This window comes from Solea senegalensis, linkage group LG18, assembly GCF_019176455.1.
Source record: "Solea senegalensis isolate Sse05_10M linkage group LG18, IFAPA_SoseM_1, whole genome shotgun sequence".
In the NCBI taxonomy this organism is placed as follows: Eukaryota; Metazoa; Chordata; class Actinopteri; order Pleuronectiformes; family Soleidae; genus Solea; species Solea senegalensis.
The window spans coordinates 7,819,623-7,842,104 of NC_058041.1; the positions used below are offsets into that span (position 1 = coordinate 7,819,623).

At 41.8% G+C, this 22,482-nt stretch overlaps 1 protein-coding gene across 1 annotated transcript in view; it reads left to right on the top strand.

The window, feature by feature from the left end:
* The window catches only part of LOC122758912 (SRC kinase signaling inhibitor 1-like), a 100,782-nt gene that overhangs the window by 68,154 nt on the left and 10,146 nt on the right, over positions 1 to 22,482 (top strand). The window contains exons 4-14 of the mRNA XM_044013307.1: positions 3,228 to 3,429; positions 6,251 to 6,380; positions 7,360 to 7,531; positions 12,621 to 13,531; positions 13,909 to 13,998; positions 14,419 to 14,459; positions 14,868 to 14,891; positions 16,674 to 16,834; positions 17,326 to 17,501; positions 17,904 to 18,034; positions 18,918 to 19,065. Of these exons, the coding sequence (XP_043869242.1) occupies positions 3,228 to 3,429; positions 6,251 to 6,380; positions 7,360 to 7,531; positions 12,621 to 13,531; positions 13,909 to 13,998; positions 14,419 to 14,459; positions 14,868 to 14,891; positions 16,674 to 16,834; positions 17,326 to 17,501; positions 17,904 to 18,034; positions 18,918 to 19,065 (2,186 nt within the window). The remainder of the gene's footprint in view (positions 1 to 3,227; positions 3,430 to 6,250; positions 6,381 to 7,359; positions 7,532 to 12,620; positions 13,532 to 13,908; positions 13,999 to 14,418; positions 14,460 to 14,867; positions 14,892 to 16,673; positions 16,835 to 17,325; positions 17,502 to 17,903; positions 18,035 to 18,917; positions 19,066 to 22,482) is intronic.

Consider the following 22,482-nt stretch of genomic DNA (forward strand, 5'->3'; position numbering starts at 1 on the left):
CTTGTCCTTCATTGGAGATAAGGGGCCTGGAGTCCAAACGCCTGATTGAAACACCTAAATTCAATACTTAACCCTTTAACACAGAGCGTATTGCAGATGACACTTTGCATTACTGTAATTACGGTAAAAACTGGTTTGTGCCAGTTTCTGAAAGCTGAGAGGTTGTAAGTCAAATCCAACGTGTGTTTATTATGGTCATTTCACTTGCTTGGTTGCAGTAAGCCAGTGAATAAAGTAAGGAAAGGAGCGGGAAAAACGCCTGTATATAGTTTCCATTTTTTGGCCTGTTTTTGGACATTGAGACAAAAACTCAAATTTTGTTCTGTTCAAATTTAACACACACAATCTGGTGCTCATGTATTGTGTTGTGTAATTGCCAGGTATTGAAAGTTAGTCTGGAAAAATGAGCAAAAGCACTTACAGGACATTTTCTGACCCTTTTATGGTTAAAATGAGCAAAAAAAAAAAGAAAGTCCAGACAGTCATCTTGAGGCTTAGGTGTTATAAGAGTAGTGTGTATGTTTCTTGAAGATATAATTGTAGAATCTCTAGATGAATCAGCCTTGTTGTTCGTTCTTACCCTGTGAAAGACACAGATTACGACAAAGGACCAGAGAATGTCATGTCAAGGTTTAGCAGACACTAGACTCGCTCTATAAGTGGCTGCTACTATATAATAAAGTGTCTTCAGTGATAGTGGCTAATGAAGTCATCCTAACGTCTCACTGCATTAGTTATATTGATATTAACTTGAGCGGCCTTGCTCTGATATGTCTCTCTCTTCCTTCAGGACTTAGGCACAGTTTTTTGTGTTTTTTTGATGTCACAGCTATTGTCTTTCATCCGTTTTCCATAACACAAAATGAATGAAAGAATGCAGCGATGAGGAGTTCGAAGCATTACTTATCCGAGTATCGCACATATTTTTACATGGCATCATCGAACCTGGCACCGACACATTTTCTCATTCCTCAGCCATGACAGTGCATGAGTCGATTTAATTTTCACTTCAGTTGGCAAGAAGTGCATGACATATCCTTCAGTGTGTTGCATGACATTTCTAAATTCAGTCACTGTACACGAGTGACTGTGGTGATTCGTATCAGCCTCTTCCTGCCATGTCTTCTCGCCGCAGCTGAAGTCTCTCAGATGTGACAGCTGCGTCATCCGTGTTAGAAAATGAATTGCAAGAAAGCGCGAGAGGGAGGAGGTGATGGGGGGTGCGTGTCCACGGAGAGACAGTGTGGGAAAGTTTATTGACTATCACTGTGGAGTGGGACGAAAACAGCCAAGCTTCTCACCTTTAACCTGAGGGAACGCTCCTCTGCAGCCACTGGAAATGACTGCAGACAAAAGTTAGGAGAGTGCCATACATTTCTTCATGCATCTTTGAGTTTATGCCCTCTTCTCGCCTTTTCTCCGCTCCCTGTTTCATTTTTCTGACCATATTAGCTCTGACACTCTTTTTCGCTCCCTAACCACTATCTGCTCTTTTTGTCTTCACGGTTCACTGCACATTATAAATCCTGGGTGCTACAGTCTCTTCTCCTCAGTAGCTTTAGTCTTGTGTGGCTGACAGCAGAAGGTGTGCAGTGTCTTGTTGGTGAGCACACAGAGCTGACAGATATCGCCACTGCAATTTGATTTCGGTGGGACTGCATAACTCACAAAGCAAAGATGGATTTGAATGGGTTTATTTGGAGGATGTCGTTTATCTACAGAGAAAGAAGTGATTACATTTTGATGTAATGTGCAAAACAGAGTGGCCTTGGCAATGGTTTGATTTCTTTTAAAGATAATGTTTAGCTCCATATTCACTGTGTTGTAGTTTTGAAGTGTGATGGAGAAATTCAAATATTAATACTACAATACTCAAGGACAAGAACTTTTTTTGTATTATGCATATGTATGTTTTATTAAAGGTAGGGTGGTAGATCCTGGAAAAACAGTTCGAAGAGGCTACGTTTTTGAATACTGTAAAAAATGCTCCAGAAAATGATCTCCCACCCTACCTTTAAGTGTAAGAATATTGAGGCATTGCAATTTGGTCATACCGTTGTTTTAAATTGCGCTTTTTATTCAAAGCAGTAGCACACAAACTGTTATATTTTACACCCACATGGAGCTGCTGTTTTTAAGGACTCTAAAAAGCTGTTGTTGATGTGGAAGGACCACAGCCCCCAAGGCAAACTTTGTGTGCATGCGTGTGTATCAATATCAATAATTGCATGTCCTGTGACATGATCCCCCTTTCCCCTACATGTTTTTGTACACACATGCATGGCCGAGCGTCATGCCTGCATGCCCTCGGCTTGTTGGGACCTCAGGAATTCCAGCAGCTCCCGCACGGCGCTCTGCGAGGAGTCTGTCGAAAGCCACAGACGCGTGAGGCGATGGTAGCTGGCTCCACGCGGCGCTGTGGGAGCTCATTACTGTATTCTTTGGGCTGGAAAATGTCTGTCAGTAAAGATTCATTAAGAGTCAGCCTGCTGCAGCAGCTCCTCATCATGCTATAACAAGAGGTCCTTCACAATTTTAGCTTCCCAGTGGTTCACGTTGCACAGGTGAAATATCACTGGTCATCTGGTCATTAGTGTCACATTTCTAGTTTGCTCTATCACTTTATGGAACAGTTGAGGCTGCTATCTCTTCAGGGCCTGTGCACTTACAAAAAAACAAGAAACAAACCCAACCATTTGGGTTTTTATTTATATATATGTGTATATATATATATATATATATATATATGTTCTCTGAAATATTTAACTCAGACACTGTTTCATGATTTCTCGTCTCCTCTGTCCTCTTGTGGGAATTAAACTGAAGCACCGTCGAACGGCTTGGATGGCTTTTGTCCACCATTATCACTGAGAGTGTTTGGAGCGTGTTTGTTTAACCTGGCTGTTCAGTGCTGTTTCTAATTTTATCTTCAGCTTCTTTTTGTGTTGAGCCTCTGTTAGTGGAGGAGGTGTAAGGGCTGCTTTGTCTGAGGTAAACTGTGTTGTTGCTAAAAGCCTTCTTTTTGTCATGTTTTCTCTAATTACATGGATTCTCAAGGCCTTTTTTCCCCCCCTCCCCTGTTTGCTTGCTACATTTTCATCACAACAGAACAATATTCAGCCCACTAACATCTGTACTCCTTCGTTCTTTATCTGTACACTCTTTATCTATTTGTTTTTTTTTTCTTGTTCTCCCCCTCTTCTAACTTCTTATCTCGTGTCTCACAGACTCGAACGCCACGTGTGACGCGACTCAGCCCGACAAAGCCGGCGCTAGCTGACCAGGCCAACAGGGTATCCTTCGCATCAGCTGAAAATCTGGAAACCATGTCAGAGCCTGATATTCCCATCGGCTTCAACCGGATGAATCGGCTTCGCCAGAGCCTGCCGCTGGCCCGCTCGTCCAGCCAGGCCAAGCTGCGGGCACCAGGTCAGACCAATGTCCGTACGGCAAATAATCTGCGATACTTTCTACAGCAGTGATTCTTAAAGTGATGGGGGTGATTCTCTTGTTTTGTAAGGCATTTGTTTGGATGATTCATAAAACACTTATGCAGAGGGCTAATTCAAAGCTCAATGAAATGGTAAAAATCTTGGGAAATTGTTCAGACTTATAATTCAAGGGTTTTGTGGGCATCAGGGTATTTTCAGAACGTTGACTTCCTCATGTGCTGGACATGTAATTGTTAGATAATTCAATTTGGTCGCACATGGTTGTTGTGCATGAAAATTGACAATACATACAGCCTCTACAAAAGAATGATGTAGCATGAGTGGGTATGGAGTTCACCCCATGTGTGCGTGGGTTTTCTCTGGGTTCTCCAGTTTCCTCCCACAGTCCAAAGACATGCAGATTTGGGGTTGCGGTTAATTTGACACTCTGCATGGTTGTTCCTGTGATGGACTGGCGACCTGTCCAGGGTGTACCCCGCCTATCGCCCTATGTCTGCTGGGATTGGCACCCTGTGACCCTCATGTGGAGGATAAAGCGGTAGAAATGGAGTGGACATGGACATGATTGTTTCAGTAGTTGATTCAGCAGGCCTCCTCACATCTGTGGCTGCCATCTTGGTTCAGCAGCACTCATCTGCTTGTCAGTCTGCATAAATGCTTGTGACTAGTTCAACCTGTCTGAGGAGAGATGGATTTCTGTCTGAGTGGGGCGAGGAGTGGGGGTCACACCGATCCATGACAGTGAATTATAAACATCAGCTCACTGATTGGTCTCCTTTCCAGAGTAACATGAGGTTCCCAGAGGCAAAAGCCCATCGATTCTCCCACCTCTGGTGTCTCGTGACATTATTCAGGGCAACCATGAGGTTGATGTGTGTGGTTAAATGTGTCTCAACAACTGAATTAGTCATCCATGGCCCCGTCTGGATGAGTTATAACATCTTGCACCATAATTAAGTCAGAATTTTAATTAGTCCAATATTGCAAAACTAATGATGTTCCTCAGCTTCAGCTGTGGTTGTTAGCGTGCTGATGTTAGCACCACTGGGCCCCCAATGATGACGCTTTTTTCTGCTAGCGTTGCTGAAGACTGTTGACTTTTTACAATTATGAGAAGCATCATATTGAGTTTAATGTAGTGATTGTGTTTGGGGAGAAATTAGCAAAAAAAAAAAGATGCTGCACTGGAGCTGTCTTCCAAGAAATCCGTTTTTTGCGTTGACTGAGGGCTTTGAGTGTCAGGATGGGAAACCTGTCACATGCAGGCGCCTTCAAGGTGTCATGTCAAAGTCAGACATCAGCTGCCAATCTAATGGATGTTCAGAGCTATGTAATAAGTCCAAATGATCTCGTCAAGCCTCCTGCCTGCTTTGATTAATGGCTGTGACTGCAAACAAAATCATCTGCTTCCTCAAATGACAGGAGGCTGATGTTGTAGCTCCAGGCAACAAGCAGCAAGTATGTCACAATTCAATGTCGTCCACAGCCGAGTGTGTCACGTAAAAATGTAAAAGCCTGACATAGCCATTCTTATTATTTTATTATAAACATCATGTATGACACGATCCTTGACATTTATACATCTATAACGCAAACACCCATCCATCACAGCACTAATTTGACCTTTTGTGTACTTTAATATTACATATAACACACTGGTGAGTGCCACTACAGCTTCTGCCACAGCTGAAATTACGTCAAGTCACCTTTTCCGTCTCGGCCCTTTAACCCTTTAACGCCAAGCGTATCGCAGACTTCACATTTGCACAAGTTTGCATTATCGTAAAAATACGCGGCGGTCTGAGCTCTTCAAAAAATTCCAACCGTTTGTGAAAGCTGAGAAGTTGCACGTCAAAGCCAATAAGTGGTTATTACGGTAATTTCACAAGTCTGTTGCAAGAAGCTGGCAAATCAGCATCTTTGTTACTAGAAAGGAGAGATTTGCGTCTATATCCATTTTTGGCTTGTTTTTGGACATTGAGACAAATGTTATATTAAATGTGTTTGATGTTGTTAAATTTCAAATTTAGCATGCAAAATCTGGTGTTCATGTGCAACTATTTTTTGTTTTTCTTCATTTTAAATTGTTAATTCACCATTTTTTCAAAAGCACTTAGTTACAGTGCATTTTCTGGTCCAGACTGACATTTTGAGGCTCAGGTGTTAAAGGGTTAACTACAGGGCAAAGCCATGTTCACCCACACTCATCCACACTCATCCACCACTATCTGTGGCGACAGTAGCTCAGCGGCAGAGTGAGTTGTCTTTCAACTGGAAGGTGGTGGTTCAAATTCTCCGCTATGCTAGTGTGGAAGTGTGTCCATGTTGCTCCTGACATCCGTGAATGCATATGATAGAAAAGCATGCTGCACATGGATGTGAATGGGTGTGAATTGGAGGGGTGTAAAGCAGCTTTGAGTGGTCGCCAGGACTCGTGAAGCGCTGTATAAATACAGACCGCTTATCATAGGAGGTTGTTCGGTGCTGTGAAGCTGCATTGTGGCACACAGATGGGCATTTCATTTGCTTTGTCCCCAATCAATGAAGGCATGCTGAATAACCGAAATGCCTCTCTGTATAGCACAAAGCATTTCAGCTACGCTCCCAACAACGCTCTCTTTAATAAACGGGAAATAGAAATATCAATGTGTGTGAAATAGCTGTGAAGGCTATTGAAACATAAAATGGGTACCGAGTTGAATTTTGTCCCCCACCACCACTCTTTTCAAACTCCATTGCCCCTCCCCCTTCACCCATGATGGATCTCCCTCATTGCCCCTCCTCATCCATGAATGCAGGGATCTTGTTCCTCCAGCTTGGGGAGGAGACCCGCCGAGTGCACCTGACCCACGAGCTGACCAGCCTGGACACTCTGAGGGCCCTCATCGTGCACATGTTCCCTCAGAGGCTCACCATGGCCATGCTTAGGTATGCCACGCTCACACTACGCTGATTAATGTTCATCACACCTGCCTGGATGTTCACCGATCGGTCCGGTGGCATGTTTACACGTCATTTATCGAACTTGTGTCCGTCAATCATGAGGGCGAGACGTGTAAATGACACGGTGCCGCCTCAGCCTCAGACCTGGACGTGGAAATAATTGGCTTTGTCAACAGACAGATAAATAAAGCTGGCAAGAATAAAAGGAATCGATGAAACTAGAGGAGGTGTGAAATAACCATAATAAACATACAAGCTCTCATCTTATGAATCAAAGTTGAAACTCTCCTCTGTGCCTGTGTGAGGGAACATGAGCTATAATGCAGCTATAATTCATAGCATTTATTTTTTAAGGAGATAAAAGAACATACTATTTATTGAGGCAACATTTAAGATTCATTATGTGATTTGATTTGTTCATTTACAAAATTTATTATATCCCGCGGTGCTGTGTTATTTCGTTTTTTAGCAGGCTTGGTTAACTATTGGTGAAATGCTGATTCCTCTGAAATGTGGCTTTTATTCATGTTTAAGAATGAAACACTATTTCAGTTTCAGTGTCACATGCACGACTTCTCTACAGGACAAACTGACTTCCAATTTTCTCAACATATTGGACCAAAATGAAATCAATAGTTATTTTCATCATCGTATTTATAATAAAATATCTGTATGATCTAATCTAAAACAGGTTGCTCGTACGTACTGGTCACATTGTTAACATCAGCAGGACTCTTTTAACTCCAAGCTCGCTGCATATTACTTTTCTAATGAGTTCAATATCAAACTGTATCCAGTTGATTCCCTCAGCACAGCCAGATAAAGATTTTCCAATTTTCCCTTTTAGTCTGGAAATGAATGTACATAAATGCTTGTTACCAGATAATAGCTGCTGGGATTGTCACAGCACAGGCTATTTATTTAGCGTGTTTTTGTTTTTGCTTTGATGATAATTGACGTCCAGGTCTCCCAGCACGGCTCTGCTGATCAAAGATCAGACCCGTAACATCTTCTATGAGCTGGAGGACCCGCGGGACGTTCAGGACCGCTGCGTAATTAAGATCTACTGCAAAGAGCCCATATATGGCACCTACCCCGGACACCACAGCGCACACATGGCAAACGGAGATCTGCGGGTAGGTGTGTGTGTGCTTGTGTGTGTGTACATATGTTTTGTGTACAAGTGTATTTTTTCCACACAGGTTTTATCAGTGATACAGAAGCGTCCAGTCACTTGTGAGAGACAGCATCCTGGCTTTTCAGCGGCTTTAGTCTTAATTATCTTGGTGCTAAAACACAACAGTAAACTAATGTGAGGAACATTGTCCCGCCTCAGTCACACTCACCTTCTCCATCATCACCAGTTCATTCTGTGTGCGATCAAGGAGTGTTACAAACCATTGTCTCTTTCTGCCAGGGACACATAACAGTCAACATGCGCATCACCGCAATTACAGAATGGTTTCTTCCAGCGGTTTCAAAGCCAACGTGTGGTTATTACAGTGATGTCCCCGGTGAATCAGCGTCTTTGTCACCACAGAGGAGAGAGTTGGAAAAAGGCCTGTACATAGTTTCCATTTTGTTGGCCTGTTTTTGGACATTGAGACAAAAACTCAAACAACTCCCCAAACTGTTCATATTTCAAATTTAACATGCAAAATCTGGTGTTTGGGTAGAAGTACAGTGTTAAATTGTAAATACACTATTCTAACATAGCAGTAAATTATAGATAACTGCCAGATAAAATAAGCAAAAAAAAAGTCCAGACGGACATTTTGAGTCTTAGGTGTTAAAGGATTAATTCTCCCCCATGCCAGTACCCATCTCCCACATAACGCCGATGTTATCTCTGTCCATTTACAGGCTTCAGTTTGCATTACATAAAATGTCCACGAGCTTAGTTTCATACACTCTATGAAAGTGAAAGTGAAAGTCATGTGATCACACTCCAGCACTGCAGTTGTGCTGGGCTGGTGCTAGATAAATACAGTATATCACTCCACAGGTGCTGACTGGGCATTACGCCTGCAGACTGTAAAATAACATAAACACTGTTGGGAGATGATGGACTGTGGGTGCAGTCATCTGAGGACTGGCTCACGGTCACGGACCCGGATTGTTTTAGTTGAAGAAGCAGCCATATTTTAAAATGGTCTGTAAATACAGTGTGTACTGTCTATGTGCACACACACACACACACACTTTTACGACTGTGGAATACAACGTGTGGATTGTAACTTTTATAACTAGTATTTTATTAAGTATAAGTAGTATATGCATGACTTTGGTAGAAGTTGAAGTCACTTTTTATAATATTACTTAAGTAAAGTATATGACATTTACTGTACTTAAGTATCAAAAGTCATTTTCTGATATAGAATATACTACGGTTTTAGAAGTAAAAGTATTAAAAAGGTAAGGAGTTACGGTTGAGCCATGGTGGCTCAGTGGTAGTTGTTGTGGGTTAAATTTCTGGCTCTGCTAGTCTATGTGTGTCCTTGAGCAAGACACCTATGTTGCAGCATGTGAATGGGTATAAAAGATCATCAAGACGAGAAAAGCGTTATAGAAAGACCATTACCAACTCTTCTTCTTCTTTATTTGGTAGTAACGAGTAACAAAGGTAGTTAGAGGAAATGTAGATACAGATTACAAATTATTTGTAAGAAGAAATGATTCATTAATTGCAGGAAAAAAGTTACAAATTGACGATCAAACATCTCAAATCCAGACGACTTCTGCCTGAACAGACCAACAATATTGTACCCAGGAATATCCAATAGGCTTATATGAAAATGGAAAATTGAAATAGCAACACATCTACCAGCCATTTCGGCTTGCAAATGACTCAAACCAAGTCTTTTCCAACTCCCCGGGGTATCCACACAACAACAGTGTGATCATTTTCTAAAATAAAAGCTCTTTTTTGTGTGCTACTTATCTAAAAGTGGGTCATCAACAGTGGGTGTTCAGTGTGGAAGAAGTTACTGCTACTACTAAGTAGTTAATTGTTTAAAAAACATTTTTTACTAACTTATATTCAGCCCCGGCATGTATTTAAATCCAGCACTAAATCAGCAAAACTGTTCTGAAAGTGTGAAATCAATGTGCTTTGATGTGGAGGAAGTCCTTACAGCGACATGCAAAGACAACTCAGCAGGAGGTTTTAGGAGGAGGAAAAAAAACAACCAGAATAGAATATACAGTATTTCCCAGAGACACAGCTTGAACTCAGTTTGTCAGCCACCGTGTGAGGTCACCCACATTGGCTTAACGCTGATTTATTTATTCACACTTTGTGCTTTGCACCTGTCCATTTAATGGAAGACGACATTTAACCATGCTGTTTATATTTCGCTAATTATAATTGCGTTATTAATCTGAAAAAAGGCAATTAGATGCATGACTAGTTACCTCCAACACAAACAAAACACTGTGTTTTCCGTCGCTGAAGAGAGGATGAAACACATGCAGCAACGTCCCAATTATCACCATTATATCACCAAAAAAATGAACATCAGGTCATTTCTGTGTGAACTTCTTTACACACTAGACCAGATACATAACCATATTATATTCAGTGACGTGCTACATGACCTGCTGTTAGTCACAGGACCCTAATGTGACCTAATGTGGGTCCATGAGCTCAACTGTCAACAAAGGAAGAAACATCCAACAGAAACAGAGTGAGACAGAGACTCAGGAACACTGACGACTGTAGACAAACACCGTCCATCTCATTAGAATAACAAAAAAACAAGTGTGACACTTCTAGTGATTCTCCATCGAGAAGATAGGAATGATTATGTGGAGCATTGCCTTTATGTAAAGATAATGTCCCTGTTTTACTGTAGAGTGGCGGTTGCTTTCCTCTTATTTCAGGCCCAGTTATTTATTCATAAATTCTGCAAACAAACAACTACAACAAGGAAAGACGATAATTATGTAAAACTGAAATGCTATAATAGTGTTTTTATTGACAGTGTATATGTACACGAGCAGCTATTTGTCTGCAGAAAAGCCGCCGCTGTCGTGTAGTTTTCTGCAACGCTGTCAGTGAAAAACCGGTCCCGCCTTTCCTCCAATCATCATGCAGAAGCCCAGCATCTGCGCCCGCCCTCATTGACTCCCAGAGAAGCTGAGCTTCCATGGAAGTGACGTTTTTGCCAATCACCATCCTATTCTGTGCCGTCCCATAGAGAACAGCTGATACTGAACAAACTAGTGGCACATTCTGCATGCGTTCTAGTGCACGTTTTGTATTTGTTGACATTTTAGAGGAAGCTGAGCTTCCCTTTCTGTCTTAGAGCGATCGCCACTGATACTGTATATAAAAGGACGGGAATCCTTGTCTCCAGTCATTGTCAAATTGTTGACAACTATCATTTTGTTGATGAGCTGTTTTAGCTCTGCTGTCATTGTTGTTACCTTTATTCTCTTCATCTCACTCTCAGCATCTGTAAGTAAACACCCCTCCCACTGATGAGTCACTGGGACTTATCTTAACTCATCAGTCAACTGCAAAAATTAAATTAAACAAAAATTAAAAGTCTGTGTGTGTGTGTGTTTGTGTGTGTTTGCTCACAGCTGGGGCAAAAACAAACAATGCCAGCAGATGATGTCATTCACATTTCACATTGTTTTGTTAAGCCCTTGCATTTCGCCGCTGTCTAATTGCTGCTGTCATTATGCAAATGAGAAAACACTAATTAGAGAATGCAGTCTCTTAAAGAATAAAATAAATTAAACTTCAAATGTGATATTATGGAAAAATTAACACGTTGAGTTGATACTGTGAAAAATGAACCTTGCGTCATCTGAAATGAATTCAACTCTGTCGACTGCAGGACATTTCTGACACATTTGCTGTTCTCGGTTACCGTCAGTCAAACGCCCTGAGGCCTTTTGCTTGCATGAGCCGTTGTTACTCTGCCTGCCACTTTTCATTCTCCACCGCTGCCCATCGATGTTTTGGAGGTCAACTGCTTTCTCTCCCATGAGCTCAGTCTCCATCTTGAGGTCATGCAGGGCTCTGGACTCTTCCTAGCATTTTACAGCCTTAGCAAACCTTGACTTTTATGTGTGTCAGGTACACTGGCTGCTCCTCACGCTGCCAAGGTGAATGACTAGGATTTCTGTGTGTGTGTTGAGCTTATTGAGCCTAAGATCATTCCCTGATTGCAGACCACAAAAGCATGACCAGGATTAGTGAAGTCCATCCAGGCCTGTGTCTGAAGGAGCGACTATGGTTAAGGATGAGATTGATTGGCAGACATTCTGCAGCAAGAGATGCTCCGGCTTTGAAAGATGCTCTGGGATGAATCTCTGGGCAGCATACCCGCGGTCGACATCTCATGACTTGAGGGGTCTTAGAGGTGGAATGAATTGTCTGTGTGTCTTCAGCACTGTAAAAGGATGGTGTCAATATGAGGCTGTTGCTAAGATACCAGATGGAAGATGATGGCACTTGAGTCATTAGCCGGCTCTGAGGCCGTCTGCAGGGTGTTGTTGTGAGAGGCCTGAGGGTTATTACGTGGAAATATTGGTTTTCCAATTTGCATTTTCGTCAGGAGGTAGGACGGTGCGTCACGAGCAATTACCGTCCTGTCGCTTTTTGTGTTTTCCACACTGTAGCTATTACTGTTTGGCGGCGGCGTAGCCCCCAACATAAAGCTTTTACTTTCTGCGCACTCTACTGCCGCTCAATGTTTTTTGTTTTCCCGCGTTGGTTTGCCTTTCTTTGTGACATTTAGGATGGATGTCAAAAGATAAACCCCCATTCATGCATTGTCAGTCAATAAACTGTCAAGTGCAACTTAAAATGTACTTAAGAGTATAAGAGTCTTCTTTGTTTGTCTTGAATCTCAGATGAATGGCTGTGACATGTTGCTGTAAATCTACAACTTGTGACATATTTTAAAAGCTTGTTGCAGGATAATTACTGTTCTTTGATAGAAAAAAAAAAAAACATAAAAAGAGAATTAACAAATGTAAGATGTCCAGCCTGCATGTATGTTTGGCAAAGTGACAGTGTTTTAGTTTCAATGGCAGCTATTGCCCACTTTTAAAGGGCACATACAGTGTTCATCTTTCATATTGTGTTATTTATATTCTCTGAATTAAATATCTATTATTAGCTGTCTCTGTCATGTTGTTTATTGTTTCCCTGGTGAGACAATAAAGTACATTAGATCTGATTTGATTGTCCGTTCTATCTATTCACAGAGAGAAATGGTGTATGCACCTCAGGACTCTCCGCCCAACCGCCGCCTCAGCAACCCGCCCATGTCTTCCCAGCATTCCTCCTCCTCTGCCTCACCTCCCCAAGGCTCCCCCTCCCGTGCCCGCCTCCTCTACAGCAGCGGCAGGCCTTCGTCCTACGGCGGGCCGCAGCACAACACCCACTCCCTGCCACACCCACACCCACACTCACAGTCCCACCACTCCTCTCCTCACCAGCAGCCGCAGCTCCACCAGCCCCACCACACCCAGGCGGCCTTCTGTGCCTCCTCCAGCGCCATCCTGGAGCGCCGGGATGTGAAGCCCGACGATGAAGTGGGCGGGTCGAGGAGTATGGTGCTGCTGAGGGGGGACGATCGCGGCGGTGGCGGGATTTACGCGGACCCTTACTCTCTGGGCCCAGAGTCAAGTCGTCTGAGTCTCGCAGGAGGTCCTCACTCCCCTCTCCCGGCCAGAGCCGACCCATACGGCTCCTTATACCGTCGCGGAGGAGGAGGAGGTGGAGGAGCTGGATCAGTGCGCTCCCTCACTTCCTATTCAGCAGCTGCTTTACAAGGGGAGCTCATGGAAAGTGGCGCCCTCTACAGGCCAGGGGGACCACTATACAACGATGCTTATGCTGCATCTGTGTTGGCCATGGGGTTGCGGGTGCCACCACCTTCCTCCCCACAGAAGATACCAGACGTGAGGGATTCTTATGCAGGCACCTTACCCGGACGTGGCTCCCCCGGCAGGCAGAATTTGCGGAGGGACTCTGTGACTTCCTCCGTGTTTGGAGACAGTCCTAAGGCTCGGGGCCCGGGTCCAGGGATGGGTTTCACCTCAGAGCAGCTCTGTTTGATGGCTGGTCCTGGTGGGGAGGGCTCACCTCTGCTGGGGAATGAGACAGAGACCAGGTGAGAGAGGGACGTTCTCTGGAGTTCTTCTAGATTTCTTTGTGACGGGTATATTCATAAATCAGGATAAATATGCACCTACAGTATTAGATGTAGAAGAAGAAAAGGTAAACAAAGAGATAACTCAGTTATGAAAAATACTTTTTCCTTCATTTTCCTCTTGTCAAAAGTCATTTGAGTTGCATAAAGTCCCAAGCGTCAATGCTTTTTTAAACTGTGTATCTTGTTCTGCTAGACTGCAATTCTGTTTTTGTGGTTATGTTTTCTATCACCAAGCTGCCGTAACATGTCAATATCTATCACAGGGTTCATATCGTAAATCAATCCTACTTATCTATGTGACCTCTCTTTTGGATTCCATCCATCCACCCATCCAGGGAGCGTATGGAGGCAATGGAGAAGCAGATAGCCAGCCTGACCGGACTTCTGCAGAGAGTCTTGAGCAGAGCGCCCGAGGCAGAAAGCCCGTAAGGCAAATACTCAACTGCACATTTTTACTCCTTCAAAACTCAAACGAAAAAAATGACATAATGCACAATGGTTGTTGTCTCTAAATGTGCAAGTAAGGGGGTTTTCAACCTATAAGTCACAATCAATATTTTACCCTTAAAACAGCACCAGTTCTCCTCAGTTCACCTGCACACACTTTCTCTCAGTGTTAAAGCGTTTGCATATTCCTGCAGAGAAAGTGAAAGTGAAGTGATCATTCAAGTGTTCATTCCCTATGGTAGAAAAATGGGAATGTGTGATATAATATGTAAATGAACACACACACACACACACAGCCGTAAGGATATGTACATGTATTTCACCTCACAGCGACGCCTCACCTCAGTAAATCACAAGTGTGTTCTGACTGCATTATGTATTGTGACACTCTCTTCCAGGGAGAAGATTGAGACAGCCAGTGACTGCTCAGGAACTGACAGTAAGTCTTCACCACCGATCTCTCTCTCTCTCTATATATATATGTATATATATATATATATATATATATATATATATATATATATATATATATATATATATATATATATATATATATATATATATGTACACATATGTACACTGCCCGTCACTGTTCCACACAGCTGCCTGTTTTATAGCCATGCAAAGTGGCTCTTCTTCCTTCTCACAGAGCTGCTGCCACTGCCTTTTTTCAGTATTTTTTTATTTATTTTTAAATGCCTCATATGTATGTGATTGTAATGGCTGACTCTGAGGCTGTGAGCTTCTTCACACAGTGCACAGTGTATGTGCTGGCCTTTTTTGCTGCTGCTGCTGCTGCTGCTGCTGTGTAACTGGTGCCCATGCTTTTTGTGTTTGTTTATTTTAGCTGGACGAACTAAAAAAAAGAAAGGTAGCTACCTGAAGTGTTCTTGGAGCGACTGTTCCCCTGTGTGTGTGTGTGTTTGTTGATTTACCTCCCTCATATCTGGCGTTCCTTCATTTTCCTCTTGTCAAAAGTCATTTGAGTTGCACAAAATCAGAGAAAAAGAGTTGATTCTTTATTACTGAAGCTAGATAAACAATGCGTCGGCATAATAAATGCTGACAAAACTGCATGTTTAAAAAAAAAGCAGAATGAGTTGAGTTCTTGTGTTGAGCGCGCATTTCTCGGTTTAAATTAACCAAGAGGGAGGGAATTAAATGAATATCCTCTTCTTATCTGAATGTCTCATCCTCACGTTGAATCATAGATGAGCCTTTTACAACTTGATTTTCACTTTTCTTTGAAGTAGATCTGTTAATCAAACATTTAACTTCTGCTGAAGATTTACAGATACTTCACACTTTCATATTATACATTATAGATATTATAGATAATTATAGTCAGATTGACTTAACACTTTATCTGAGGGCCATATTTGCATACATTTAAAGTCGGGGCAGCCCTCTGATGACCGCAGAGCTTCAGCGACGCTGTCAGACACTCATCTGTATCTGTCTTAAATTACGGCCCAAAAAAGCCCCACAGTACCTTCGGCTCGGCTGGACACGCGCCGCGGCTATAGTTGGAAGTTAATTGTCTGTGGAGGTGAAGCACTGAGGTGTTTGGGTTATAACTTTCTTTTTTTAACAACCTATATTTTTTTATTGAGCATATATATTTCACACACACTTAACATTCTGCACTTATTTTATGGCCCAACTGTGGGCATAGTGAATCATTAAAAAGTGAATCAGGGTGATCGTCACCGAGGTGATATATGAATGAAAACACATGGATCCATAGAAGCTAAATATAGTGAATAAGGACTAGTGTGTGCACATTAGTGACATCTAATGGTGAGAACGGTGACTGCAACAAAGAGTGGACTCCTCCGCTCACGCCTCCCTCCCTTTCCCAAGCGTGTCAGGGAAATACAGTGGCCTTCACGTACTTGTTCTTCATGTGGAAGAACAACAGAAAGGCACAGTATAGCTGCACTGTTAGTGCTGCAGTACAAACATGGATGTGCAGTAGAAGCATGACAGCCTAAAATACTCCTCCACATGAGGGTTGTGGGGGTCACTGGTGCCAATCCCTGCTGACATCACAGAACCCAATGTATTTCTATTTAAAATTGCACTTAGACAAACACGTATGGTAGTATATTAATTTTCTGACAACAAAGCCTCCTACACGCTGCACCTATGATAAGAAATGGAAGATACAAACATTGAGTTTACCGATCTGACTTTCAGGAAATGTGTTTGCAATTCATTTGACAAAAACTTAAAAATGCAACTCCCCCAGTTCTGTTATCGATCGCCTACTTCTGCTTTTCTCTCTGCTATTTTCCATGACTCCTCATCCCAACCTCTGTCAGAGCATAATGTCGAACCCTGTCGTCTTTATTGCCACTTCATAAGATGATCACTCACTTACTCACTCACTCACTCATTCATGCTATTTAACATCAAGTGTGCAAGATGTAATCTCCACCCTTGACCTGCAGTACACATAGAAATTGTCCTGAAGTACTTCTACTGCCAAATTCTGGAACGACCAATGCTCTGTTTTCAGGCATCAAATATGATTTTTTTTATTTCACTATTTTCATCCAATACAAGTTCTTTGGGACAACTTCTATCAACGTCCACTGTTTTCTAATGGGATGGAGTTCCCTACATTAAAACAGCACTTGTACATGTGCAGCTTTGACACCTTCTGCTCCCTTGGCCCTAATGCCACCTCCGCCCTCGGGGGCCAACCAGCCTGTGATGGTGTCCCGTCTCCAGATGCAACTCCATCTGCAGGGCCTGCAGCAGAATACCAACGCGCTGCGCAAGCAGCTGTCGCAGCTGCGCAACATGCAGGTGTGTGTGTGTTTGTGTGTGTGTGTCGCCAATGAAAAAGGATGGAGTGTTCATTTTAAACAATCTGTAAGTTTATGTACATACTTTTAGTTGCCAGTTTATTGGGTACACCTTCAAAATAAACTGCTGCCTCAAGACATTAAATGGACTGTTAAAAATGTAGTCCCTGTAAAACTGTGAAATGGCTCATTAGACATCCCAAACCTCTTTAATTGCTGCAGTACATTTCTTGAAATATTCTATTTGAAATCATTTGAGACCTTTTTTTTTTTTTTATCAATTTGAAGTAAATGGAAAGTGTTATATAGAGGCTGGATATATAAAAAAAGGATTGTTACTCTCATCATTACAGTTGAATTATCACCTTAGTAAAACACTAAAAAAAATAACCTTCATGAGGAGGTGTAAATGGAAAAACTGGGGTCACAAAATGTGTGTAAAAAGTCACATTTTAATGATTTATCTAACTCTATTTAACTTTTGCGTCCCAGCTGGAGAACCAGGACTCCGTCCTGTCCCTGCTGAGGCAGACCGAGTCGGAGCTGAGCCTCATGATGCTCGACGCCACGCGCACCCAGGAGGACCCGCTCCAGAGGCAGCGCCTCCTAGTGGAGGAGGAGAGACTCAAGTACCTCAACCAGGAGGAGCTGCTCATCCAGCAGCTGCAGTGAGTCCAGGGCACGATTGATTAGTGCGACAAGCACATTAATTAGATGGTAATTTATCTTGTTAACAGCGGGACCTCACGCACTGTGGGGACTGGCTATCGAACCTCGATGCTGCTTTTTTTAATATATTTAAAGTTTAGTTAACTTTTCAACATTCACTTAACGGATTGGGTCGATCAACAAAGTTAAATACATAGAGTGGACATGCAGATGCAGCCTTCACTGTAGACACGGTGCATACTATGTTATTAATGCTTCATGTGTCATTGTGACTTGTTTTCTTAACCATCTTTTGTCTAGATCTAATATATCATGATTTAAATCAAAGGTTTGACCATTTCACGCAGGGAAAGATCTTATACAGCTGACAAATAGTGAGTCTGTGTCCCCATCGTCCCCAGTGACCTGGAGAAATCGGTGGAGGAGCTGCAGAGGAATTCGTCCGTCAACCACGGCCTGGTGACGGAGCAGGACGTGGAGCAGAAGAGCAAAGAACTGAGGATGCTGGGAGAGACGCTGACTGAGCTCAAAAGTGAGTGCGCTGTTATGACCTCCCGTACGTCTGCGGCGGTGATGGAGCAGTGATTGCCGGGCTATTGTGTTTCTCCATTTAGTTCCCAGAAACACTCATTAGTATTTCTGGTGATTTCATCATTTGTCAGTGTGTGTCAGTCAATGCACACGCTAAGTAGCTCTCGTCGTCTCTCAGTTCTTTTACCAGTAAAAGTGAAAAATTATACTTTTAGATTTTCAGAAATGCAAGAAAATTATGCTTTTTTTTTGACTGCGCCTTTACTGACTTTACTCAATTACCATAAGTTTTGGTAAAACTAAAATGTGGACATACTATCATAATAATTTTGTCCCGGGGAAGTAAAAACATGGTAATACCATCTTAGTTGTATAGTAATCACTAAGTGAGTGTGTTTAGATGAAATCTGTGTGGAATTTCACCTTGACATAATAAGGTAATGTATTTTTATGCAAAGATGGTGTTACTGTAATATGATCTCTTTATTAATGCACTACTACCACTGTGATTTCCATGCTGGCATTACATTATTATTAAGACAGCATTGATTGGTTGTTAGGATAGTATTGGAGTATAGTATCAAATTTATGTTGCTGCAAAAGCACAAAAGAATATCCCTGAATATGCTCTGACTTTCATGAATATTCAAGCATAGTTAGCTCAGCAATGACCAGCCGTGGCTTAATTCAGAGTTGGGTCATCCACACACATTCAAACATGTTGTTTTGTTTTTACTGAGGCTTCGCTGATATGACAGGAACATCCACATATCATGTCTCTTTTCCTGTGATCGACCCTCCTTGCCTGCCTCACTCTCCACCCCCATCCCCTCCACCTGTCAACACTACGTCACCCATATTTGGTTTGTCCGTCTCTCTTGCAGACCAGTTCCCCAGCCTGCAGAGTAAGATGCGAGTGGTGCTGAGGGTGGAGGTGGAAGCGGTGAAGTTCCTGAAAGAGGAGCCTCATCGCCTGGACGCCCTGCTGAAGCGCTGCAACACCATGACCGACGCGCTCAGCATGCTGCGCAGGTACACACACCGAGCACCCCTCAGTTTTGTCACCACACGCCAGCTCACTAGCCATTTTCTTGTCTTTTTTCTCGTTGACCTGGAGTTCATCCCACGACCTACGTCATAACCAAGCTTCACTACTGATAATATTATAATAATTTACTTTTCTACTTTTATAATTTAGTGTTTTGATTATTTGCACATAAAAATCAGATTATTACTATAAATTCTGACAATGCATCACTTTTTTTTAACTCAAAGTCTGTACGCATGATTTAATACTGTCGTAAATTTTAACTGTGACCTTGTGTGGATTGTTTTTGGAGGAAGGGGCTGAACATGCGCTGTCAAACAGTGAGCATCGCTGGCATTGACCTCCTTTCTCACGAATTCTCCGGCATTCTGAAATTAAAAACTGCTCTGACCTTTTTATCTAAAATTCATATGTCTGAAAAGTTGTGTCGGAATCCCATGTTTTTATTTTGTTTGTTTTTTAACGTTGCGAACAGCTTCCGCAAAAGGATTTTCAAGGATGAAATTCCACATGGACATTAAAGAGATTTAAAGCAGAAATGCAGCTCTCCTCCACACATCCATTCATCTTTTTTATTTGACTGATGAAAAAAAAAAACGAGCACCGCGTCAGACAGTGAATAATTACCTGTCAGTCCGGGAGGAAAAGTTACTCTCTGAATACTGAGCGATCCATCAGTGGGAGTTTACAGAGAGCAGACTGCGGCAGCACTTTCCACGAGTGTTGCTGATGCAGTTAATAACAGTGAGAGGCTGTGGTGGTCAGAGCTCGTCAGACAGCCTCCCATAGAGATGATTATTTCATCAAATGCTTCCCCCCGTGTTTAGTTTCCTTCTCTCATTCAGTGTGAATGAATTGATAATAGCAATAAACTTCATTTGTGTAACACTTTTTAAAGGAAGGTCACACTCGGTTATAATTTAAAACTTTTAAACAACTCAAGCCTCAAACTTTCAATATCTGGCAGTTATTTACAACTTACTGCATGTTAAAATAATACAATACAATTTAAAATGAAGAAAAAACACCGTAGTTGTACATGAACACCTGATTTTGTGTGTTAAATTTGAAATTTGAACAGTAGAAAACATATTTTAAAAAAAACATTTGTTTGAGTTTTTGTCTCAACGTGCAAAGACAGGCCAAACAATGGACACACAGGCATTTTTCCAACTCTCTCCTCAGACACTGACACCGTAGTAACCACAGAATAACCACAGCTTTCAGAAACCGTTGGAATTTTTCCGATAGCACAAACCATTGCATTATTTTTTTTTACAGTAACGCACAAACACGTTGTCTGTGACACGCTCGGTGTTAAAGGGTTTAAAATACCAAAAAAAAGCTATCAGATATGATGAAACAAACAAAAATACAGACAAACAATTAAAAGAGGCCAGCAATAAGACCATGATGCAAAAAAAATGATGTGTGTGTTCAGAATGGATGTCACTGATCCAGTAAGCCTCAGATCTTTGGGCAGGAAGCTGAAATAACGGCTTAAAAAAACCCAAAAAACATGTAAAATCATGTTCCGCATGAACGGATGGAGACAGTCAGTGTGTTAATTGGCATTCACAGTAGCCATTAGGCCTGGATATGCAATCTGCACTGTCCAATCTGCCACAGGGGCAGAAACTAGTCGTTTATCACGGAGAGTCGCGATGATAGCCTGCTCACCGTCGTCTTCGCATACATCTGTACATTTATTTAATAAAGCTGGACAGCGTAGGTTACCGTGTGAGGGTTTATAGCCACGGACTGGGAGTTTAAAATTCCTCAGAGCCTTATGGCCGGATGCAACCACGAGTAAACACAGAACGGCTCATCAGTCGGATGAAACTGTGTTTACAGCTTGAGAGAATAAATAAATGTATATTTATATGTATTATAATGACGCTTTTTGACATAATATTTGTCCAATAGCTGTCAGTCGGTTAAGCACTGTTAATTTGACACACTTAAAGCTGCAGTGCATGACTATTTGTTGTTGTTGATGATGATGTTATTGTGCATCTGTGTGGTCTTTATGAAGAGAAACTACAGGATGTGGAAAAAGTTTTTATGCTGTGAGCTTCATATTACTAGCGCAATGTTACTGTTACTGCGTCTGCCTTTTGACATAAAACAAATTAGTGTGTAAAACAAGATCTTAACAGCGTTATAATGAAAAACTCAGAGAGCGTCATGTGGAGCTTGTGATTTTAATGTAGCATTTCTTTGTATTTAAAAGTTAAACACTACAGTTTTAGATCGTTTGAATCTATTTGATTTGTCTCTCATAGTTTCCATATTGCTTTTGTGATAGAAATTCTTGAGTCATCAGTGTTGAGTAAATCATGTCTTTACTGCATGCATGGATTTTTGCATGGAGGAGAGACACTGTCACCAAGGACGGTCTAAAATGGTCTCTCCCCTTCCTCCAAAAAGCTTCACCACTTATACACAAACATCAAAGTAAAACAAGAACAGACACCAAACTTAATGTTTATGACCCTAGTAGATGTTATCTAATGTTAACCCTAACAGATGCCATTATGTGCAACCCTTATGTTGACCTTTCCTGGTGACCTTTCCCTATCATATAATCACCCCAGCATTCATTCACAGCTTGACTGTTAATTGTTGTCTTAGAACATTACAGGAAACAAGAAGAAAACCAGTTATTTCCCACATTCCTCCCTTTTGACACAAAGTGTCAACATATTTTTGGGAAATCACATGGTCTCATCAACTACCTCTTTCTATGACTACACACAGCAAACATATTAGTATAGGTTAAACAATTAGAATATCAGAATATAACAAGAGAAAAATAGAACAACACCAAACAAAAACAAAACACAAAACAAAACATCAAAACAAAACAATTCTATTCATACTATCTCTTCATCTGAATTATCTCACTATATGGGTTCCCTGAGGCCTATTCTGAAATGTGACACACATTCAATTCACAATCTTTACTTTGTTCACAAGGTACTTTCACATACAATGGTGTTCTGTCACCTCCAAGTACTCCCCCTATACACCTATACACAGAAGCTTGCATACAAGTGAGTGCGCACAAAAAAGTACAACAACAACAAAAAGTTATACAAAACACAATTAGCACAGGGATACACACATGAACAATCATTTCATCCCAGGGACCAAATTGTTTATTTAACGATCTGTTGAAAGTAAAACCTTATTTCGTTCAGCGTGCAGAACGTGTGTCCAGATATTCGCTATTGTCCAGTTTCCCATCCACCACATGTAGCCATGACACGATCCTTGAGGCTAAGGTGATCGTATGCCTCATTGTCTGCGTCGATGCCGGAGTGAGCTGCAAAAACAGTTTCCATGCGAGTGTGGTAGTCAGCTGCTAACTCACCCTCCTTTTGTTTTTATGTTGTGGA